Genomic DNA, 13,313 nt, shown 5'->3' with positions numbered 1-13,313 from the left:
CAAGGCTTTGTGCATCCCTTGTTACGTCGTTAATAGGATAGGAGAGTTTGAAAACTGGGGTTCTGCACATACACTGACACGCAGCTGACACATCAACAACATTTACATAAGAAAATATTTGAAAAAAATAACAACTTTACACACCAAGTATTACAACTGCACATGCTTTCTGCTTTAAAAACTATTCAGAGCAAGAAAAGAAAATGCTGCTTTTTGAGCCTTTTTTTTTTTTTTTTTTTTTTTTAGGAGAAAACATGCCTAATAAGAAGACAAACTTCAGACTGAAACGGTATTGTCACCTTCTATGGTAAATTCTTTGCTAATGTGATATAATGTTGAGCAACCTTTTGTTACTAGTGTTAAAGGAAAGAATAAGCAATACATTACTAGTAAAAAGATTCCACACTCTTCCTTGTATTGTTCATAACCTATTGTCTACAATACATGGAAGTGACTGAGAACTCCCTTCAGTGATCTGTTTTCTTGGAAAGTAATTCCAATTGCATACTGAATATTTGGTATGAATGTTTTAGCATTGTCACTGTCCTCTGGTAGCAGTATGCATCTACAGAAGCTGCACGATGTAACCAGATGACTCTGATGCATTATTTCTTTTTAAGAGTTTGAAAGGGAAGATACTTTACAAGTAGCACTCATCTTTTTTTTTTCTTTTTTCTTTTTTTAAACATTATCGGGCCTTTTATATTGACTTTCTTTAATAAAGACATAGGAAATAATATAATATAGGAATATAGGAATAATATAATATAGGAAATAATAACAGGAAAAACATAGTGTTTACAGTGACCAAGGAAAAAACAATCTAAAATATTTATCAGTTCTGTCCAGACGTGCATATATGTACATTATCAGTGCATTCACTATAAATGGAATTTACACACCTTCTCTTTCTCCTGCATTTTTCTTTCCAAGTTACTTTTTTGCACTAAGATATTTCGTACATTGCTTTTCTTGTAGAGTCCAAACTAATGGTTTTAAGGGTGAAGAACAGTGCTCTTTGACTACCACCTGCCACAGACTGATCAGAAATTAAGAATTTAGCTAGATATCATGAACAGGCAGTCATTCAAATTAAAATCACTAGCATTTTCTTTCATATTTGTGCTGTGAAGTGTCAACAGTCAAAACAACATTTTTTTTTAGTCTGCCTAGGAGTCTTTTAGCCATTATCCAATGTAAAATTTCTGTATAAATAGTAGCTACATAGAATTATTTAATATACCTAATTTTAGCTTAAATATACATTCACTGCTTAAACATATTTATCAGTAAGTCACAATCAGAATTCATATTTTTCTTCCCCACAGACACTTCATAGTCACTAAAAATCCAGTGAGAATGTACCCACACCTCCTGAGTAAGCCACGCGATGTGTAAGCACATGTATTGAGTCACTTTGATATAAACAGTGCAATATACATACATGCTTAGTTAGTATACCGTATATCCCAGTAACGTATTTTTAACTTCCACAAAAATGATGAAGAGATGCGTACTCCTAAAAATGCATGACTCAGTGCTCTTAATTAAGAAATGTGGTGAAGGCAGTCATCAAGCTCTATGCACTTCTGTTTCTCTCAAAACAAAGCTTTCTTCTAAAGAGGATCTGCATATCTCCGGGTGTAAGAGCAGAAAAGTTAACATTTTGAACTTTGCCCTGTCCCTGATTTGGAAGGCCCATGACTTATAAGTCTCACGTTTAACTATTAGAAGGTAAATTCTTAAGGCACCTCTTTTCTTTTTGATGTCATCTTTATGAACATTAAGATTTAAAGCCTGTGATCACAGCCAAGTGTAGCTCTTAATATTAGTTGCTCAATATATTTAAAAAAAATCATCTCAGTATCAGTTACCTATATACCACCAGAAAAGTGAATACCCAAGAAAAAATCTAATAGTACAGAAATTATTCACAAAACCATAAATGAATGCATTCTTTAATATGAACTAGCTTTAAGATTTCCTATTTCTGTCTAAAAGAGATATCACTAAACTTTTCCAAAATGCGTTTTTTTTTATTTTTCTTTTTGTTTGTTTTGTTTTGTTTTTTGCCAATGTCAATTCTTCAGATCACTGTATCATTTAATCAAATGTTTGTCTATTTTCCACTTAGATTAAATATAGTGCTGACTTTAAATAAGTGAGAATTTCAAGAAGTTTTACTTCAGGTAACAACTGCATAAGAATGCAGGGGTAGGGGAAAACAGTAGGACTGCACACAGGTAAATCTCACTGAGAAATCCTAGTCACTTACTTGGGCATCTGTCCAAACAAATTTACTGCAACTGTTAGTCCAGAAAGTGAATGCTTGGAATTGGTATTTAAACAGAACCTACTGAATTGGGCATCTCATTTAAAGCTTGTGATGACGAGTAGTGGTTAGTAAACACATGAACCAGACTTCAAACAGCTGCTCTTTAGATTTTGGGAGCTGCAATCCTCTCGACACAAGCCTTAAATATTGACTGTGGCTTAACTGAATGTACTCTAATAAAATAGCTTGTGTAAGGTATGAGAAATCCTATTGCAGTCTTAACTCAGTGAGACAGTGAGCGAGAGTAAACAACTTGCCTCTTCAGCATATGACCAATGGAGAGGGTCCAGATCATTTGTGGAAAAACTTTGTTCTGGAAAGAGAAAATGCTGCAACTCCAGCACGTGACATTGAGTTTCCCCCCAGAGAGTCAGTCTGCACCTATCAGTGCAGATAGTGCTTTGATTGCTAGAAATTAATCCAACCTATCAGAGACACCTTAACAACTCTGAAGTCTTCGGAAGAAAAATAATAATAAATTCAATGTATACAAAGAAATGTGTCCAATAGACTAAAAGTCAACCACAATTTCTTGAGAACCAGACAAGAAAAAAAAAATACAACACATAGGTGAGGGATAAAATTACTGATAGGGCAGAGATCTAAATTCAGACAAGAGCCTTCTTTTATGTTACAGTCAGAAAATAATTGGATTTAATCCCACTACCTAAAAATCTCACAAGAGACTATTCCCCTTAGGAAGACATTTTGCAGAGTGTCATCCAGCACATGGTGTTGCAAGATTGATTCTTGCCAAATAATGGCTGAGGTGCAGTAGTTAATCATGAGAGCCACTATCAGGGATTGCAGCCCAACATCTGCCCCTCCCAACCCCAACCCTCCCACCTCAAAAACCTAGTGCTGAATATAAGCCCATCCAGTGACTGTGGGCATTGCATCACTTCGGTCATGTCTTGACTGGAAAAAGCTTTCTGATGCCACAAAGGAGAATAATGAAGATAGGGAAGTAGGCAGAAAGGGAAAATTTGTTTCTGGAAGAAGATTTTCAGTAATAAGCTAAACTACCTCAGGAATATTTGGCTACAACCGTTATACTCCTCTCGTATTAAATAGCCTTTATTTACCTATTTGGTTACTGTAGTGAAAAGCAACTGGTAAGACTGACAGAACCGTCTTTACTACCAAATTCTGTGGAGGCGAGGATGCTGAGCCCCATCTGAAGAGACCTGGTCATTCCTTCCTTGGGCATCAGAAGCTGAGTGAAGAAGGGACAACAAATGTTTGCTAAAAATTTGTGGTCCCATCTTCAGGGTTAAAAATAAAAACAAAACAGACAAAAACAAACAAAAAAAAACTCTTGCAACCTAGTAATTCTGAAAGAAATAGCATTTACTGAAGGCAACATGAAAGCCAGCCAGAAGAGACTAATTGTGCAAAGCTATCTCACAATAAGATTTGTCCTGCCTAGGTTTGATTGCTGAAAAATATTTCTATATTGTCTCATCAGATTCTTGTTTACCCTTAGAAAAAAAAAACAGCAAATAGCATTGGTTTAGGGACAGATTCTCTTACATGAAGCAAGCTTCTTGAATGCTCTTTAAGACTGCTGTGCCAGTTGTCAGAGACAGACATTTTAAAATCATCATCAGTTGACCACCACGACTCCTCAAACATTTAGCACGATATAGGAAATAGTGCGAAGACCTTTGCAAAGGCTTAAACAAAACTCATTGAAAACCTAAAAGAAAATTCTGTGCTAAAAGCAAATTTAAACAGCTACAGAAGAGCAGACTAGTATGCCCTACATTTTGCTACCACACAGTTTGAGAATTTCATTGCTTTGGGATCGTGCTGTCCTGCTGTGACAAGGCACAAGGCCTACAAATTATACACACAGCCTCAGAAATCAACAGTTCAAAGACTGATCTTGTGCACATGTGTTGGAACATGTGCAAATAAAGTTTTAAAAAGATTTTGCATTGCTATTTGCCATATAATGCATTTCTGGATAAGGAACTTGAATTTCCATTCTGGCAAACTCTATGGTCTCTGGCTTCAGTTTTTAAAGTATGAAAACTGGCTAGGCATTTAGTGCTGCACTTTAGTGGTATGGTATTCAATCATTCAGGCCAAACAACTAGAATCATAGAACGACTTGGGTTAGAAGCAGCCCTGAACATCACCCGTGTTCCAAGCCCTCTGCCATAGGCAGGGACACCTCGCACCAGACCGGCCTGCCCAAAACTCCATCCAGCCTGGCCTTGAACACTTCTGGGGATGGGGCATCCACAACTTCTACGAAGTACTGAAACTAGTCTAAGTAGAATAGATCACTGTATTCAGACAAGCCAGATCTGAAACAAACCAGTTTCTGAATCTAGATGATGAAAAAAGAATTGCAACACCGTACTTTCTCCTTGCAACTACTCATTATTGCTGCTGTGGCAGAAGCTACCATCCCCACCGCAGTACCAAGGGAAGTAGCCATGCAAATGGACCTCATCCGCACAATCAAGACCAGTCGGAAGACCACCAACGACAGCATTCCTATCTGATGTTACCTTAGAGATTATCAAGAATGCCCATACAGTCTGCCCCACCAGTTGTTTTAAATGAAAGCATGAGAATCACTTCACAGTCTTACTTTGTGTAACTTTCTACGTAGTATTTTCATTTTCATGAGGTCTTGCTCATCCATAGTGTCCCCCTGCAAGCAGTAGGGACAAGTGTGTTTATTTTTAATCAAATAACTAACTAAAGAACAGGGAAATACAAGAGGATCAGACAGTTGCATCATGTATGTTAATCAACTGTAAAACCAAGGCATTCCTCCATCCCAAATACATCCTATCTCCAAGCGCTGCCATTTTTTTTCCTCTATAACCCATTTTTATCCAAACATCAGTCCTCTCAAATTGAAAGGAAAATAGGAAGATTTCTGCATAATTTTTATCTTTGTTAAATTTACCTTGTAGGTTTTAGTGCATGTAGAAAAATAATAGTTATCACAAAGAAAAGTCAGTAAAAGCTTTTAAAAAGTTGTTTTAAAGCTAGCAATCTGTTAAAAAAACTAAATGAATGTTTTTGTAACAGTTGGCACCATCTGTCTAATAAAAAAGTAGGAAAAAATTGACTGTAGTTAGCATAAACATTGCTTAACTCTGCAGACCAGCAAATAAATTTAAAAAATCAGTTTATATGTGAATACAATATGAATTACCTGGATTTTGTCAGAATGAAATAAACTGTCATGGTAATGTGTAACGACATTTGATAATTTTCTTTGGTGCGTATTTAATTATTTCTCAACATCTCATAGGTACTCAGAAAATACTTAGCCACAAACCACATTTAGTTCCCAAAACTCCGTGTTGAAAGCCAAGTAAACACATTACAAACTGGGCATCTGCTTACCCAAGACCAACACATGGCATTTATAATTTTGCCAGTTCCGTTACTCACATATCCAAACAGATGCCAAAGGAAGTCATCCAAAGACTTTTCAGGCAATGGTAATGAATTGGCCTTATTCAGAAGGAAGGCATTAAAAGCACCTCGTGTATGACACCAACATAAAAACACAGCGCTAAGCATTACAGTGCATAGAACGGGTTCAAAGAAATGTTAAGGCAACAATACAGATGCTCAGAACTAGAAATAGCAGCCTCTTATATGCATTGTCAGCTGTTATCAACTTATCTTGCCCACGTGCATAATCTACACTTTCGGTGACAAAACAGCTGGGTGCCAATGGTCCTTCTCTCAGCAATCTGAATATTGAACTCAATGGCAACCAATACTTCCAGTAAGGGCTGTATGATCTGTCAGGTGATTTGGGTTTTGGTGTTGTTATAACCAAAACTCTTAATCACTGACCAAAACAGATCTCTCTCAAACACAGGCTCACGGTGTATTTCATCATGTCAGGCAAGATTCAGTAAGCTAACGAAGACCTAGAATATCGGGAAAAACAGGAAAACCTGCATAGTAAAGTGCACAATGTGCTTGAGGAATATGGTACAGACACGTCCATGTTGATCTGCAATCCCCAAGGGTCCAAAATCATAATGAAATAAGCCTTGTGTAACTCACCATGCTGGAGACTGCAGTTCAGTGTATTTCACACAAAACCAGTTTACATCCATCAGGTCCAGCACTAAACTTGAAATAACATGTCTAAATGGACCCACAGTGACTATGCAGGGCCAGTGACATCATCCTGCTCAGGTTGCCAAAGCCAGGAAAGCATTCTTTGTTCAAGCTCAACACTGCAGGAATGTTTCTGGACCCCAGCTAGCCCTGAAAGCAGCTTACACAACACTGCACCTAAGCTAATCAACCACACCAGCTAATAAATTAGCTAATGCAGCTTGCTAGATCAAGCCTGGCTACACATCTATGGCCTGACTTGCCCACCAAACTAACAAGATAAAGCACTCTAGAGGAGGGGGGGGGTTACTAGACTGTAAACATTTTATTTTAATCTTTCAGATTTCATGCTTGATCAGCTTAGTAATGGCTAATAGTTCTTGCAGCCTTTTGTTCCTAGCCCTAAGAATATCAAAGTGTTCCTAATATAGTGCAACTATGCAGAATTCATTTTAATGTAATGTAAGTGTAAACACTTTAAAAATTCAGTATTTGTTATACAAATAAGGCACAGGATTTTTCTTGAAGAACCCATGTAGATCCTAAAAGTCTGTATTAGTACACTTGGGGCTGTCAGGGATGACAACACCTGGATGTATGTATGAAGACAAAAAACCATGACGTAAAACTGTCCCACTGTACAACTCAGCTGACTGCTGACCCGTGGCAGGAACTACTGATTCTGTCTGCTCCAAACCTGTAACTGAAAGCTTATCAAAGTAAACAAAAACCAACTTTTGTTGCAAGTCCAGACAGAGTCCACTGGCCTGACTTACAAAAATAAAGGAACTATGAAAAATCATAGCCATCAAAAGGCCACCAAAGTCCATCTGGAGGTGACAGCATTTTTTCAGAAAGAGCAGGGATCAATTTTACTGTCAGTCAGGCATGTTCAAGTAGGTGGGAGAAGCCTCAGAGATCAGTCTTTATTAACGTGTGAACAAAGATTAGCCTCCATGTCATCCCACTGCATTCCAGCAATCCAGTTTTCTTGTCTTCCTTTGAGATTACTAGCATACAAGAAGACCCCCTATGTAATTCTATTTGTCTGTCCTTTTTTATTCAGGCAGATTTTCTGTTTGAAAGACTCATATTCAAAATGTCAGAAAATTTATGGACTAGCAGTGTGACATGGAAAGAAGTTACGTAGAAAAAAAAGGGAGAAAACATTTGATTTCATCAGTATTTGAGAGCTGAATGAGTGTGTCACTGAATTTTGTACATAAGCATAATCTCTTTTCATTTCTCTGTTTTATAAAGAAGTGCCTGATAACAAATCAGAACAGCTTAAAATAAAAAAAAAAAAGTTAAATGCTGTATTTTAGTTTTAAAGAAGTTTCTAATCAAAAGGAGGACTGGAAGCATTTTATTATGGTATTTCTGTCAATGATTCCATAATAACTTCGGAAAAGAAGTATTCTTTGTATTTAAAATAGATGAAAAAGATGTAGAAAAAATATAATGTGTGTTCACATTATATTTTACCTTTTGACTTCTGGTAATAACATTCTGTCTTCTAGGCAGATACTGCCTATATGGGATCACAGTAAGTGATGTACATTTGACCTACCAAGCTTAATGTGACTGTAAGTGAATCTCAAAGACTGGAATGCAGGACGTATGATGCTGCAGTCCTGATTGATAACTAAGAAGTCAGTTATAAATAAATCTGGAACAGTTGGGATTGACTGTTGTTTAGCGCTTTCAGACAGACACTCAGGGCAACTGGCAGGGGCTTTGAAAGCTGTTTCCTATATTAGAATCACGACAAAAATAGGAGTGAGGCTGCATTCCCTTGTCTTCTGCTAAAATAGCTCTTACTCAAAAACATTTTCGCAAGTTTGTTGAGGCATAACTAGTCCTCTGTCAGATACAGGACAAACTCATTATTAATGGGAAGTCCCATGTTGATCTGCCATAAATAGTTACTTATTGAATTAAAATAAGTTACTTATTGAATTAAAAGAACAACAAAAAAAAACGGAGAGGACCAGGAGATATTAGGGATGAGGAGAAACTTGTTTTATTACTGTTTTTTTTTAAAACTTGTAAGTGAAGGTATATACATATATAATTTTTCTAACTGTCCATAGGAATATATGAAGCAAGGCTGAGTTGTGAGAACAGAACAGGAGAGAGAGCACTTAGGCTTTTTTTCAGGGAAGTGCCCCAAATACTGTTTACAGGGCAAGCATTTGTCACAGAGCTATCTTGACTCCAGCAATTAAGCTCCAGATAAATTGGTTTTTATTTCTTACAGTCAAAATATATCTATCAAAACGTTGTAGGATTAGCTAGTGCAGTGACTGAGCAGCCCACTGTTCTGCCAAAATAATCAGTGGCCCTAATGAGCAATTAAGAGCTTTCAGATCAAGTGAGAACAGAAAATCTTACAATATAGATCAGAAATTCTGTGTCTAATTTTATGCTACAGTTTCAGATTGTGAGTGAACTCCCAAACTATACGCAAGAGGCAGGTGCCACTGAGCACAGACTATATTGTACAGTATAAAATCATAGGAGAAGCTAGTGTACAATAAGAGCAATTGGATTTAGACAGGCAACTCTCCCCATCAGTTTTCCCATAAACCCAAAATAAGCCTGCATAGTATTTTGCTGACAGGTGTGAAATAGCCCCACCTGAAGCCACTCTGAAACAAGTCAATTCCAGCTGAGAAATGGTGACCCTGGTGCATGACACCTGTCAGAGCTGAACACTCCATCTCTTAGCAGAATTCATTGCTGCAGCTCAGCAACAGCAAGCCCTGATGCAGACCTTTTGGTTCTGAGCAGGATCACAGCTTCCTGGGGTCAGCACACACACAAAGTGGATTCATGTTTCTCTACAAAATAGCGGGCACCCAATCCACCAGCGACTCCTAGCCATGAGAAACGTTGCTTAAACTATTTTCCTATAGTTTCTACAATATGCAAACTGCAACAGAATCAGCACTAGGAAATTTCCCAAACTTTCCTTCTAACCAAAACGTAGTATAAATTAAGCACCAAATCAAGGACACGAGGTTTGCTGAAGTACACAGACAAGACTACATACCATTCACTGAATTGTGTTTTCTCATTACGATAACTGCTGAAAACATGCTCGTTGAAAGAGAGATTTTGTCATAGAGTCAAATCCTTTCTTTTTAATGGACTGCCACATTGTAGACACAGTTTCCTTTTACCAGAACAGCCTGCATAAGTGTATTTTAAGCTAATTACCTTTAGGTGGAAAATATGACTTGCTTTCAGCTTTGTGAGGCCAGTCCACCACAAGAGGTCCAAACCTACGAAAGCTGGCAGTGATCTCATCTACAAAAAACAAATGAGGCACCTTAGAGAGAATCTGAAGACTGACAGTGGCAAGGTAAACATTCTTAATTTAAAAAAATAAAAAGTTATAGTCTATATTTTCTGTACCTATCAAGATCAACAAAAACTGCAATAATGTACATAGATAATGCCTAAATATTCTTTCAGCTCTGTACTGTATGTGGCTGCTCAAAAAAGAAATTTTGCATTCCTCTAACACAAGTTTGCAGCAGGATTAAATGCAAACACCATCTATCAAAAGTGAATATGCTTCAGCTGTGGTCTATTTCTAATTATAGCCACAAAGCAGGATCAGATGCAGCCACACGGGACTGATGGAGAAGCTACATGTCAGCATGGCCACTCCTTGTAGCATGACCTAGAAAGCAGGCTGCTTCAGGTCACACGGCTGTGGGGACTTCACCTTCCTAAGCCCCCTCTGAAAATCTGCCTTGAGTCACCAAGTTATTTTTCTTTTTAAGTATCAGTTTAAAAACACCATGGAACACCATCTGAGACTATCCTATAGGACAATTTTGTGTTAAATACAGATGTTTCAGCAAAAAAAATATTTTAAGTGTTTGGTTTTTTTTAATCTTCTTTCTCAATGCATTTTTTAAAATGTATTTTAAAGAAAGAATTAGTTTAAAATTATATCTAATGTGTTGCCAGACAGATCAGAGCATCAATCTATCAGGAGAAAGGCTTGAAGGCTGCGGTTTTCCAATTTTATGATCACTATTTGAGATGCGTCCAGTTTATCTGATCCCTGTGAGCTGGGCATCAGATTTTTCAAGTGACTAGAGCCACAAAATACATACCACATAAATGAAGAGCTGAAGGAAAAAGGTGTTACTAGAGTAGATCTCTCATGGAAGAGGATAATAGCTCCCAAGCGGCTATGTTACTTCCTCACAGGATAGGCTGGGCATGTATTTTGACTCACGTTAGTCGTGCCTGTCAGCCTGCTGCTTCTTGCAGCTGGGGATTCAGGTTACCCAGCAGTCCTTGCATCAACAGTCCCGCAACTCTGATGTGATGTGGGAACTACATCTGAGCTGTTTGTGAACCGCAGGTTGGCAACCCATACTATTTTTTTTAAAAAATTATAATTGCACATGCTTTAAGCTTTAGATTTAGTAGAACAGATTATAAGATCCCTCCCTTTTCATTATAAGGCATCCTCAAATTTCCTATTTATGCCAACGGAAGCTACATAGGATAGATTCCTATTGTAATATGAAAAATATACCAAAAACTGTTTAGGAGTCGGTGGGTGTGTGGGAACATGCATGCAGAGCATGTTGACCATCTCTACTAAGGTGATTATTATTCTGTAACCATATTAAACACCCTACATACGTGGACTGGACACTACATATATGCTGGATATAAGAGCTGATTAAAGCCCAATTTATTTTGATAAGGACTGTATTAACAAGGTCCTTGAAGTCAACAACATCTTTTAAAAAGGACAGAAAGACTGCAGAAAAGTGACAGTACTCACTGAGTTCCCTTTTTCAGCTTTTCTACTTAACACATATGAGAACATATGCTGCTATTGCAGATTAGAGGACCTGCTATGCAGACATTTCTGCCTCCATTTCCTCTAATCTGCAGTACAAAAGAATGACAAATAAATTCTCAGGGGTTGCAGGTCAAGAGGGGGGAGGTTGTTTGTTTTAAATAATGCCAGAAGCACCACAAGCCATATACCTGGTAAAATACATCTGTTTTCATGAACATCTGACCTTTTCTAAGTAATAATATGAAAGCCAATTCCCATATCTCACCAATGTAACTTATTCACAGTACCTTCATCAATGTCAGGAGGAAGACCTCCAACAAACACCTTTCTAGAATAGCGTTCCACTCTTTCACCATTCTGACAGCGTGTTGGAGAGCTGAGACCCGATGATAAAGACTGATCACCGTGACTGTCGTCTAGGAAGCCATCTTCAAAAGGAAAGAGTGAAGACCGACCTGTAACAGATTTTGTAGTATCTATAGTTAAAGCTATTTCCTGTGGATAATTAAATATTTCAGTTAAAATAGTAATAAAAAAAAAGTTATATTTTCCTTTTCTAAAATAGTGTTTTGATTTACAGAATTTGTATTAAAAAGCCTAGCTAAATGGTCAGTTATCCAAATGATGCTCATTAGCATTGCTTCTATTTTTTCAAGTCTATAACTATATTGTCCTTTGAAGACAAAAAAACTAATTTAGCTTTAAAACAGAAACTCTTATGAATGGCTAGCAAATGGAAACCAACAAGTTATCCAATGTGTGCCATAGCTACAGAAAGAACCTTTGTACAATTAACATATCAAACCAACTCTTAGTGATTAAAATCTTCCATAACAGATCTCAAAGGAGTTATTTTAAAAAGCACATCACTCAAGCCATTGCACTGCAGGGCAGGACAGCCTCCTTCAGAATGCTTTACAGGATCCTAGCCACAAGGGCTGCATTGCTTCCTCCGTGAGTGAGCAGAGGCCCAATCTAAGCAAGGGGGCAACAGCAAAATAAACATAGAAAAGCTTTGTATAGTAGATATTAAGCGTGTAGGTGAAGCAAACAGCTTAGCTAACAAGCTAAAATCTTTTAAAGACTTATTAAATGAAACACAAAACACTTGCACTCAAAAAAAAGAAGTTGTTAACTAGGGCAGCCTGTCGAGCTGTTACTCAGTGTTAAAACGCACTTTCAGTAATGAATGAACAGAAAGCAGCATAAATAACTGCTATTTGGTTTGTTGATAAAAAGTAAATAATTTATTTGTGATGACCTGATTCAATTACCTTGTTGCCATTATTTCTGGAGTATATACATATTATTTAAAACCAGATTTATTAACCCAGAAATAGAAAAAAATAAAGATACTCAAAATATTTAAGGGCTATATGTATGCAGCACAGCTTTCTAAACAAACTTTAGAATTTAATTCCCAATATTTGAGGTGAAAAATAAATCTTGTGGTTTAGAGAGATGTATAAATGGGAACCCCATCTCAACTCTGAAAAAAAACTGTATCCTCGCATCATGGAGGATTGCTCCCAAGGACAGAATTAAAATTAATCAATAAAAACGGTGTGTGTATGTGTGTGTGTTAGATTACAAATATAAATAGCAGGGCACATATAATTAAATTCAAAGTTAATGGATCACACAAAACTGACTTCCAGCAAGACCTAAGGTTAGGTCTTGAGTTACACTACATTTGGGATTAAATGCACGAGGAAGTACAGGAAAGAAAAATAGAAGCAAGGAGAAAATCAAGACATGCAGAGAGACACGATTCAGAAAAATATATAACATTGAAAATATCAGTAATAGAGCCTCGAGCAATAAAGGCTACATTACAGAAAGAAGCAGCAATCCTACATATGAAAACCAAGCTAACAAACAAACAACAGGAAAGGTGTTCTGACTGACATGGAACACCAGCTTGAATTTTTATGAACACCAGGTACCAGAACGGTCTTGATTAACAAGAATACATTGAATGCGCAACGTTGGCAGAGATCACAGATGCAGAAATCCACAGAAGCAAAA

The 13,313-nt window shown here is 37.2% G+C and overlaps 1 protein-coding gene and 1 long non-coding RNA gene across 19 annotated transcripts in view; one reads left to right on the top strand and one right to left on the bottom strand.

The window, feature by feature from the left end:
• LOC308196837 overlaps nt 1–11,706 on the top strand; it is a 47,074-nt gene extending 35,368 nt beyond the window's left edge. For 2 of the 4 annotated variants that reach the window (XR_013952429.1, XR_013952431.1), the window contains 3 exons: nt 247–289; nt 9,698–9,812; nt 11,570–11,706. This is a non-coding gene — a long non-coding RNA (uncharacterized lncRNA). Of the gene's footprint in view, nt 1–246; nt 308–9,697; nt 9,813–11,569 lie in introns of all 4 variants that reach the window. The other 2 variants (XR_013952432.1, XR_013952430.1) reach the window with 2 other exon arrangements.
• Nucleotides 1–13,313, bottom strand: part of CPEB3 (cytoplasmic polyadenylation element binding protein 3) — a 93,919-nt gene that overhangs the window by 22,752 nt on the left and 57,854 nt on the right. For 12 of the 15 annotated variants that reach the window (XM_080596487.1, XM_080596488.1, XM_080596476.1 and 9 more), the window contains 2 exons: nt 11,573–11,740; nt 9,668–9,757 (listed from right to left, as the gene is read on the bottom strand). The exons of the other annotated variants lie outside the window; for them this stretch is intronic. In XM_080596487.1, coding sequence (XP_080452613.1) covers nt 9,668–9,757; nt 11,573–11,740 — 258 coding nt within the window. The remainder of the gene's footprint in view (nt 1–9,667; nt 9,758–11,572; nt 11,741–13,313) is intronic. 15 annotated transcript variants of the gene reach the window in all.

Source organism: Anser brachyrhynchus (assembly GCF_964034855.1).
Source record: "Anser brachyrhynchus genome assembly, chromosome: 6".
In the NCBI taxonomy this organism is placed as follows: Eukaryota; Metazoa; Chordata; class Aves; order Anseriformes; family Anatidae; genus Anser; species Anser brachyrhynchus.
Note: the sequence above shows the minus strand (reverse complement) of the source record. Positions and strands in the feature narration are given on the sequence as shown.